We start from the raw sequence: 10,798 nt of genomic DNA on the forward strand, positions 1-10,798 counted from the left end.
GCAGACGGAAGAACAGACGGATGGACAGACTTGGGTCCCCCCGACCCTCGTCGCAGACGATGAATTTGGAAAACAAGACAAGAGGCACAACGTGTAGAAATAAAGGAGACGAATGTGGGAATTAATGGAACTTGAACAGCATTGTGGGAATTTAAAATCTGCTTTCATTTCCCTATTCACCTTATGTAACATGGTTTTAATTTAAATGGGGTGTCTATTCTACCCCCTCCCCCTCCCTAAAGTGTGTGTGTGTGTGTGTGTGTGTGTGTGTGTGTGTGTGATATCCCTTGTGCGTTCAAAAACCTAAACAGCAGCATCAAAGCATTTCAAACAGCATGAATTGAAATGTTCGCAAATCGTAACACTTTTAATTTTGTAATACAAGTAATACAGTACTAGTAAAAACTATTTGCAGTGTTTTGCAATAATGACATGGGATCGTTGGAAGTTGGAAGTTGGAAGAAGCGTCAGAAGTTACTATAAATGGTGGTCTGTAACGCATGCCATGCCGGGAAAGAAGCGTTTTTGATAATTTTATGTTTTATTTAGATTTTTTTTTAAAGCTACACTTGGCTTTAGAAATCCCTTTATGATTCACAGCACTGCCAGAGCTAAAGTGCTACGGAAAAAAATAAATCGCGTGTTCAAACCCAAATCGTAGCTGCCTCTCGGATGGTATGAGAAAAAAGTGACAGCTGTTCAGAAACAGAGATATACTTAAGAGTCGGGGGAAAAAATGTAAAAAGAGGATGGAGGTCCATCGCCACTTATGTACAAAAAAAAAAAAAACTTCATACTGTAAACCTTCCCTTGTTCTCTCGTCCTTAAGTAATGTACCGAGTAACATTTGGCTCAGGTTCTGAACGCCTGTATGGCTGTTGTATACGCTGGACCAGCCATTTAAAAAAATCCTGGATGTTACAGAGAATCGGCTCTTAAATCCTAGCGGAGATGCGATAAAGGGTTGTACTTTTTTTTTTTTTTTTTTTAAATGATGCCCAAGCATTTTACATGCTCAAAATCTGCCTACGATCTCACACAGTGTCTCATTCAGGGCGATCTACTCGGGCTCACGTGACCGAGACGTGTCTCTTTTCAGGCAGTCCTCGGTTACGCCCTGCGCCGCCAGCTCGGCCAGGACGTTGTCCAGGTAGTTGGGGTCTGGGTATCCGTGGCCCGATACGTTCGACATCATCTCGGTCTTGTGGTGGATCTCGTTCCACACCACCGTGTCGGGCTCGCCTGTGGTGTTGGACGTGCCTACTGTGAAGATCAAACGCCGCGTCCACGCCACCTTCAGCAGCTCCAGAACCTGTGGAGAAAGACACCGAGATGGTGGGAGATTGTATCTGGAATCTGACTGTAAAAGAATTCAAACTCCAGCAACACTTCTTTATATTAATCACTGTGTGTTACCTCGTATTTATACCTCTGTGAAACAGAGAACAATTTTCTTGTTCCTTCTTACTCAAATACATTTTGATCCATGATGAAACACAGATCTTTGATTCTTGACCAAACTTTGTCATTATTCTCAGAAGAGCTCTTCTTTAGAGAGCGACTGTGTAATTAAAACACATGCGATACCTTTCTGCCCTTGTCGTTGTCAGGCAGGAAGCAGAAGCGAGGAAAACCTCGACAGGTGTAAGGCTGGCCCGGATTCGGGTGCTCGGAACCCTGAGGACAGAAACACGAAACTCGATGTAATTAAATCGTCTCGCTCGTCTAAAGCTACCGCTCAGAGCTGCGTGATGCGGACATGCTTCCCGGCGACTCCCTTTTAAATGAGACAATCAAGATTTTGACTTTGATAAAGTTAAATGGGAACCAGATTAACTAGTGTAAATATATGCTGTACTCTATATGAATAGTGTAAGATTTGCTTTTCTGAACATCCTATTCCACATTTAGTCCCTGTCTGCTGTTGTTATAGACTCTTCTCTTCTGGGAAGTTGTTCTACTGAATTTCGGAGTGTGCTTGTGGAGAGCTGCGCTCTTTTCGCCACAAGGGGGCGGTCAGCGTTTGAATTCGTCCCGAAGGTGTTCAATAGTGTTGAGGTCGATGCTCTATAGCAGTATATGATGCATATATAAATGTAAACAGCTGAATGGTGCAGTGACCTGTAATCCAGGAGGGATGTTGTAGATTATCTGTATTGTGCCACAGTCCGGGTGACCAGGGAGGGATTGAGGGATGCTGTATATTTCCATCTTGCCCTTTGGTTGAGTGCCGGTCTTTTCGCCGTAGATTGTCTTGCAAGAGGGACACTGCAGGCTGCCGTCCTTCCAAAAACGACAGACACAGAAATGTCAAAAAAAAAAAAGCTGATATACAACACGGAGAACACTGTAAACAAAAATACGCTCATGCGTGTAAACAAAACAGAAGACGCCGTTTTTAAAGCGCTTTGAATTCGTGTCGTTTTAATCCGAAGGCGTTCGTTTGTAAAATGAGAAATCCACAACATGCTTTTTTATAATTAATTAAGTTTCCATAATGTTATGCATAATTATTCAGTTTTGTATCATTATGTGGAAAATATGATGAAATAAAAAAACAAACAATAATAATAATATTTTACCTATAAATTAATACCTAGTAATTATATATTGCATTGTTCATATACAAAATGTATATATTTTTATTTTATTTATTGATGCAGACTAAAATGGCACAGCTGTTAGGGGTTAATAGATACAGAGAGTAAAAGCGAAAGAATGTGAGTGACAAAAAAAAAAGAGAGAAAGAGAAACAGAGAGAGAAAGAACAAGAAAAAAAAGAGGAGAGATGAGCAGCTTTCTTTGTTTTTCCTGCAGGCCACATTACAATATCATCATGACAACAATAAAACAAAATCCCCCTTTATCCAAATACAAACTATATCAGCTGGCATGTGAATGGGTCTACCTGGAACCCCTAAATGGGTTCTAAAGGAACTGAAGACTTTTTCAGGCTTGGTGGTCCGTTATTTGGTTTCTAACCGCATCTCAGTTTTGTTTGTTTTTTTAATAAATCCTCCTCGACCGGTTTGATTCATGTGTTCTTCAGCTCTGTTTATTGGACTCTCCACTGTGCAGGTTGTGAACTCTCTAGAGAACCCAATGTGGGGAGCGGTTATGGTTTAGATTTCGAAGGACTTCGTTCAGAAGGTGCGAGTGACATACGCAGGCGCCGACGTAAGCGTCGCATATGTCCGAGTATGTTTTGAGCAAGGGGCCGCATATCAGATCCATACGGGAGGATCGAAGGCCGGGGAAGTCGGATTTTGTTCTTGGTAGAGATGAAAATTCTGCATACTGATAATTTAAGTATTAAATAGAACCTCGTCATTGGTATTGAAGAAAACCCTGATTGGCTGGCTTCAGATCTCATCATGAGATATGCTACATACAAATTACACTACAAACTTCACACGCATGCACAAATGTTTTGTGTGTATATATATATTTTTTCCCCCTCCCCACCAGGTGCGTCTCTGCTGGAAATGCAAAAATGGTAGATATATTTGTTTTATTCTCATCTTATTCTTAAACTTGTAGTTTGACTTCCACGATGGACGATTTATTTTTAAAGGCTGAAGAATGAGGCCCATTGTTTGTACTTACATTGTGAGAGAAACAAAACCATTACTCAAATGCATCATAAATCAGCCTGGTTTTTTTTTTCCCCCACTATGTGCCACTAATCTCAAACCACATTACTTCCTGAGCAAGTATTTAAATCCTGTCTGCGTCAGTTCTTGCGGTCGAAAGCAGTGGGTCTGTATTTGAGAAATGCAGCTCGGTGAGAAGCGTTATACCTTGTTGCCGTTGTTGTACATGGCCAGCATGCAGAGCATGTGTAAGGTGTGACCACACTTGGTGAACTTGCCCACGGTGCTAGGCTGCAGCGCCTGGCTTCCCCCTTCAGGGCTGTCGTAGCCAGAGGGGCACGACAGACGCTCCATGCAAATCATGCAATCCTGAAACGACACCACATGACTCACTCTTTTCCCCCCGGCTGCACACCAAGCACATACTACAGTGACACGGGAAACGACATCACAATCGCAATCGTACCTCATCTGGGATCGCCCGCACTTCCTCCATGTACTTCTTAATGACCTCTTCGGGTTTCTGGGCAGCTGAGGACACACAACGGAAACATTTTATGCGCGTCCAAAATCGGAGCATCCTCTCAACGGGCTGAGGGATTACACACAAATCTGTCGCCGCTATCGCTAAAAGAATACGCTAAACAATGTAGAGTCTCGGTGACCACGCAGTTCTCTTTTTTTGCACACATTAAGAGCACAAATCATGTGTGAACTCTGTACGGTGAAAAGTGCTGAGTTGAGACGTTAAGCAGTTTAGCAAAAGGCATACTCTGGGAAAGAGTCTATTCGCACCGCCGCCGCTTCCTGCGACGCATAACTGCCTCCCGAAGTAAATACATTACTAAAGACAAATCATCTGGTACCACTTTCCCAGAGTAATAGTGAAGCTATGGCGAGGAAATTGATGTGCAGTAAGCGGCAGTTCGGGTCCCCTGGGTCCTAGCGCACTTGACTGAACAAGTCCGAGTGAATTAACCGCGTTAAAAACGGAAAGGTTTGTCGTTAGCGGATATTAAAAGGAAGTGGGTTAGGCTTGCTTGTAAGTGTCAGTCTTGTCGGAACCTCGTCAGATCCTCCCCGCTTACGTGGTTTTTCAAGCGGCCAGGAAGCGCACAGCGACTTCTTGTTATGCGCGATACACGTGATGTTTAGGCTCGTGGGTTAAACGGCGTGCGTGTCACAAGCAGGTGATGGCCGGACAACAAATGGACAATCGATGCAGGCATTTCGAAAGGCAGAGTGGCTGAGTGCGCATGCACAACGTGAAGTAGGGACCAGTGAGGTGAAACACAAAAACCACACACAGTTTTCTATATATAACAACAACAAAAAAGGAACTGAGCAAAGTGGCGTTTTAGGGCAAGCAGCAGAATCATGTGAGGAAATAAGAAAAAAAAAAAAAAAGGAGGGATGCGGGCAGCAGGGGCAGTTCAGGGGTGCGGGGTTAGGTGTAGAAGGTTTGGCACGGCTTAGCTACCTGTCCTGTGCTGTCTCTTTGCCCTCTTAACGGAGCTGGCTTGGGCTTGGTTGGGCCTGCCGGAGGGGCTGGTCATGAAGCGAACTCCCAGTCCTGCTGCAGACATCAAAATGGAAGCCATGCCTGGACAGCCGACCCCCGAGGCGGAAAACATGCGGGGGGGTAGGGAGGGAGGGAGGGAGGGAAGGAAAGAGGGAGGGAAGGAGGGAAGTAAGGAGGGGTGGGGAGGGAATGGAGGAGAGGAAAAGTGATGAGCCAAAAAGTGGAGCAGGCCAACCACAAGTGAGTGGGGTGGTTGCATGCTGTGATGAGGGCGTGAGTTCAGAGCATCCCTTGACGGTAAGGAACCCTGGCAGTGAGTGTCATCCACCTGACTGCGCTTTAGAGAGCTGTACCGTCGGAACGCCTCGGAGAAATCGGAACCCATCTGGCTTGGCACAGAGGGCGGCGAGCGGCTCGTTATCCCAGTTCTGTCTTGACCAGGACTATTTTTTTCTCACTGAGAAACCGCAGACAGCTCCTAATTCCCTCGACCGGCTGTCAAATCCAACCTTAAACATACACTATCTAGGCTGCTGCGCGACCTGGTGGTAAACTCACGTGGAGAACTTTTTTTTTTTTACGATAGCTTCTGTACAATGATAATGAATCTGGGCTGATGAGATGCGACTGCACCGGGTCAGGAAATATTTCCAGCGCTTTTTTTAAATATCCGAGCCATGTCAAAGATACAGACTAATCTGCTTGGCATCTGCTGGGAATCTTCACCTGGTTGACTGACTGACTGATTGATTGACACTCACAAGAAGGGCGATTTCTGCAGGCTACGGGTCAAAATGCACAATCGGGGGGGGGGGGTTAGAGGAACTGAAGACAAAGACACATGGGAAAAGCTGTTGTTTGCAGATGTACGTGTATGCTACCTGCCAGGGCGGCACTCACGCTGCTGGAGCCGTTCAGTTGTAAGGGGATTGACGGGATGCTGTGGAAATAGAAAAATCATAATTCGTTATCAATGACTGTATTACGACACACAGCGCAGTTGAATACTCAAATCTGATTGGTCGGGCGACTTATTTTCAGCACCTCCATCTGTCTCATCTTAAAGATTTTGCACCCAAAGCATCTGCCTGTGTGAAGCGGTGAAGGATGTCCGCTTAAATCAGAGCCTAAAAATAACCATTTCAGGATGTCAGCGTGACTCGTTTGAAAGAACGCAAACAATCCATGGTTTCGGATCTCGAGACCGGTCTAAACATCAGCATCAGGAAAAAGCAGAGCGTTAAACGACACCATAAGGAAATCCAGAGGCCTGATCCAAACCTAGGACTTTTCTTAAAGTACTTGATAAAGGTGTTAGGATCCGGATACGGCTGTAGATTTCCTGTTCTATCCCTTCAGTCATACCGTGTTAGTTAATTTCATTTTCATTTCATCGCTGACTGAGGTCGCACTCGTGCACTTGACCGTGTAATTTCCCTAATGGCACACACTCACTCTCTCTCACACACACAGCAAACTACTGTTAAGATGATTTACTGCCATTAACTCATTCCCATCCGGATGTAATAAAACTTAATAAACCAGAGATGTTTTGCATCGATGTAACACGTGTTTGGAAACTGCCCCCCCTCTTTTTTTGTTTTCAATTAGCGGGTAAAATGTGTGCGCATGGCAACCCGAGTTAGAATGTGAATATAAACCAAAAACAATCAATGTTCAAAAGGAAAAAGGAGAAATGTAGGAAAGAGCTTGGACTTCCTGTCTGATGGATGCTGTGTGGTCTATTTTGCACGTATTAATAGAGCATCAGGGTCACTGAAAGTGGAGAAACAGGGTGGCACTGTGGTTGGTGCGAGATGCTTAAACATGGGCACAAAGAGCCTGTGTAGACAGAAAGGAAGTACTATTTCTGTAACACCTCCAATTAGCATAGCCCAGACTACTTTCAGTCGACAAGACAAAACAAACTGTCTTTCTTTCACAATCAGAAGCAAGTTCAGCAAATAAACTATAAACACGTTCATCTGGAGAAAAAAAAAATGAAAAATAAGAAAGAAAACCCTAAACCATACAAAAGCTGGCCATTTTTAAACCCCTGAACTGTCTACGTGTTCCATCTTCCAACCAGAACCTTACAGAACACCAGCTAAACATTCAAGATTGACATCTGCAAATACTTTCAGCCTGATGACTCGAACTGACCTCAAGCCATTCGGAGTACTCGGAAAGGACTGCACCGGCCCTGGAGGCTGAGCCATAGAAGAAGCCGCTGAGCTCCAGGGTCCTCCCCAAGCCATGTTCCCTACGGAGAGCGGCCTTCTGGGATACGGCGAGTACGCCGAGGAAGGGCCGGCAGCAGCTGAGAAAGAGTGCCGTGAGCGCCCGGGCATGGGTCCGTGGCTCAAACACTGCTGGCAGGTGCATGCCGGTCCCGAGTGGATGACCGACCCCGAGCCCGTGCCCGTGCCCGAGACCGATGCAGGCGGGTACGGAGTCCCGGTTTGCCTGCGCACGCGCCGCCTGTAACCAGACGTCTTGTTGACTTGCTCGAACGTCATGAAGTCCACCACGTAGTTCTGGCTGTGTGGTCCTAAGTCAGCCGTGGTCTGGCGGGTTACGTAACTGTGCTCCAGCAAAGCAGACGTGTGCATTTCGTAAGCTGTCCAGCTGCCTTCGTCATTGGCCCATTCCCAGAGCACGCCGTTGCCCAGCGCAGGCGACTGAGGGAACAGGCTGCGTCGCACCGAGCGGACTTTACCTGCAGGAAACAGGTTTTTAGTGAGTTTTTTACTACCGTAGGTAATCGATATAATTGTGTGTTACGCTGGTAAGCCGCCCTGTTTGTTCTTCTGATATGAAACACAGAAACAGTAAACAGAAACACGCTGCATACAAAATGCAAAACGTACCTAAAATTAACTTGCCATTTGTGTAAGTACTAATTTTAAGTGCAACTTTTGAGAGTTTCCCCCCCCAACTGCTGTCCTTCCTGTCTGAACCTGCAGCACATTTCCTGCTATTATTTCCTCCCTCGTCCTTCCTGTTCAGTCAGCAGGGAGTGCAGGTGTCGCAGGTCTTTCAAAAACACTAAAGTGAAACTAACGGTTGTGTGGGCTTTTCACTGTTTTGGCTCACGGTGATTTTGGTTATTACAGGCGCAGTCTGTATGCTGAAGGTCATGTGGCGCGAGCGTACTTCTCTGGGAAATACCCAGCAGTGTCATGTGGAACCGAGTCTCCGGTTAAAACCCAACCTATTCACTTAAACAGGGTTCTTTCTCAAACAATAACAAAGTTCTGGTAGTTATTAAAGGCTCTCTGTGGATAAAATAAACAGCTGCTGAGCCTGAAATCTGACAGAATCTTTAGTATGGTGGTGGTATTAATGGTGATGGGATCATGGTGATGGGATCATGGTGGTGGTGGTGGTGGTAGTAATGGTGATGGGATCATGGTGGTGGTAGTAATGATGATGGGATCATGGTGGTGGTGGTAGTAATAGTGATGGGATCATGGTGGTGGTATTAATGGTGATGGGATCATGGTGGTGGTATTAATGGTGATGGGATCATGGTGGTGTAGTAATGGTGATGGGATCATGGTGGTGGAAGTAATGGTGATGGGATCATGGTGGTGGTAGTAATGGTGATGGGATCATGGTGGTGTAGTAATGGTGATGGGATCATGGTGGTGGTAGTAATGGTGATGGGATCATGGTGGTGGTAGTAATGGTGATGGGATCATGGTGGTGGTAGTAATGGTGATGGGATCATGGTGGTGGTAGTAATGGTGATGGGATCATGGTGGTGGTAGTAATGGTGATGGGATCATGGTGGTGGTGGTAGTAGTAATGGTGATATGGTGGTGGTATTACAGCTAAATGGTCCATGGTTCAATCAGTTGAAGTTTACTTCATCTAGGAGACAACATATATATTGGCACCCCTACCAGTGAAAGCACTAATGAGGCGGATAAAAGACAATGTAGCCTGTGTGTGGCAGAGGCGCATACCGGTGTCCTGTCGGAACTGTGTGAAGCTCGGGATGTCGATGATGTAGGCAGCCAGACTCGCGTCACTCTGCCCTAGGGAGATGGTGGTGACAGCCGGGCCTGCGCTCCGGTGAGGATGGAGACACTGCTCTATGAAGCAGCTGACTTGGCCGCTGTAGGGCCGCCACGCGCCCGAATCGTCCTGCCATTCCCACACCGCCACCATGGCCTGCGACTGGCCGACGGCTCCGGACGAGGTCCCGGGCGAGGCAGCGGACAGAGCCGCGCCACTCCGCGAAGGGAAACCGGAAGCGGTGGCCATTCCTCACCCCGGGATCGTGTGGAAACAAACTAGCTGATTTGATTTCCTCCCCAGAAGCGAGCTAGCCGAGCCGTGTCGCAACCAGGTTCATGTGAAGACCCAGGGGTGTCTTGTATCCGGATGAGCCAGCTCGTTGTCCTGCGTGAAACACGGTTCCTCCACAAAGGCCTTCAATCTCTCCCAAAACCCGCTCGCATCTCCTAAAGCGCCGCTAACTCCGCTAACCGAGCCGCCCTCGAGCGCTAGCCACCGAGCGCTGCTTCTCCTCACCGAGCAACCTACTAGTTCTGCATTACAGCGCCTACAACCCGGACAACTGACCGACATGAAGTCAGAATTACTGCTGTCAGGACCATGTCTCTGTATCTCAGGTGATAATGTGGTGTTGGAGAAGAACCGGAGTGAGAGCGGAACTGTGACCCCGAGCTGCTGCGCTGCTGAGCCGCGGACGGAACACAGCGATAACAAAGCGGTAACCGCGCGTCACTGCGCGCGCGCGCCGAACATCAAAGCAACAAACCAACAAGCCCCGCCCCCTAAGGAGAAAACCTGCTCACCTATAAATCCCTCTCTGATTATTATTTTTATTATTGAAAATATATTCAACTGATGTAGTTTATTATTATTATTATTTTTTTTTTTTTTTATTATTATTTTTTTTTTTTTTTTAGCAATAGTATTTTCATTCTTTTTCGTCTTCTCCCATTAGGGGGCGCCACAGCAGTTCATCTCACCATACCCCCGTCCTTACATCTGCCTCTTACACAACAACTACCTGCATGTCTTCCTTCACCACATCCATAAACCTTCTCTTTTCCTCCTTACTGGTGGCTCCATCCTAAGCATTCTCCTACAGACATACCCCATGTCCCTCCTCTGCACATGTCCAAACCATCTCAATCTCGCCTCCCTCACCTTGTCTCTGAAACGTCCTACAAGCTCTGTCCCTCTAATAAACTCATTTCTAATCCTGTCCATCGTCGTCACTCCCAACGAAAACCTCAACATCTTCATCTCAGCTACCTTCAGCTCCACCTCCTGTCTTTTACTCAATGCCACTGTCTCTAATCCATACATCATCTCAGGTCTCACCACAGTCCTATAAACTTCCCTTTTCCTTTCACTCTTGCAGATACTCTTCTATCACAAATCACTCCTGCTATTACTCTTCTCCACCCACTCCACCCTGCCTGCACTCTTTTTATAGTAGTAATATCAATGTTATTATGATTAGAAGTAGTAGTAATATAATTATTATTAGTATTATTATTAATAGCAGTAATGTTATTATTAGTAGTGATATTAATGTTATTATTATTAGTAGTAATATTATTATTAGTAGTAGTGTTTTTATAATTAGTAGTAATATTATTATTATGATTATTAATAGCAGTAATGTTAATATGATTAG

The 10,798-nt window shown here is 45.8% G+C and overlaps 1 protein-coding gene across 2 annotated transcripts; it reads right to left on the reverse strand.

The window, feature by feature from the left end:
• Nucleotides 1-340: 340 nt before the first annotated feature.
• Nucleotides 341-9,905, reverse strand: dtx2 (deltex 2, E3 ubiquitin ligase). 2 transcript variants are annotated; one of them, XM_046839335.1, is made up of 9 exons: nucleotides 9,087-9,905; nucleotides 7,279-7,834; nucleotides 5,997-6,055; nucleotides 5,074-5,196; nucleotides 4,060-4,124; nucleotides 3,801-3,962; nucleotides 2,122-2,283; nucleotides 1,588-1,677; nucleotides 341-1,312 (listed from the first exon to the last, which is right to left on the reverse strand). In XM_046839335.1, the coding sequence occupies exons 1-9, from the start codon at nucleotides 9,385-9,387 to the stop codon at nucleotides 1,061-1,063; spliced, it is 1,770 nt and encodes a 589-aa protein (XP_046695291.1). In that variant the 5' UTR covers nucleotides 9,388-9,905; the 3' UTR covers nucleotides 341-1,060. The 2 variants fall into 2 exon arrangements, with proteins under 2 accessions (XP_046695291.1, XP_046695292.1); XM_046839336.1 differs by lacking the exon at nucleotides 5,074-5,196 and having other exon boundaries at nucleotides 9,087-9,902.
• Nucleotides 9,906-10,798: the final 893 nt, after the last annotated feature.

This window comes from Silurus meridionalis, chromosome 25 (genome assembly GCF_014805685.1).
Source record: "Silurus meridionalis isolate SWU-2019-XX chromosome 25, ASM1480568v1, whole genome shotgun sequence".
In the NCBI taxonomy this organism is placed as follows: Eukaryota; Metazoa; Chordata; class Actinopteri; order Siluriformes; family Siluridae; genus Silurus; species Silurus meridionalis.

Bases quoted from the DNA above. Each gene is read 5' to 3' on its own strand.
- dtx2 (XM_046839335.1), bottom strand. From the start codon at position 9,387: ATGGCCACCGCTTCCGGTTTCCCTTCGCGGAGTGGCGCGGCTCTGTCC. The intron at 5,197-5,996 runs GTAGCATACACG...TCGGCTGTCCAG, and splicing joins CGTGAGTGCCGCCCTGGCAG to GCATGGCTTCCATTTTGATG. The intron at 2,284-3,800 runs GTATAACGCTTC...CGTTTTTGGAAG, and splicing joins TGTACAACAACGGCAACAAG to GACGGCAGCCTGCAGTGTCC.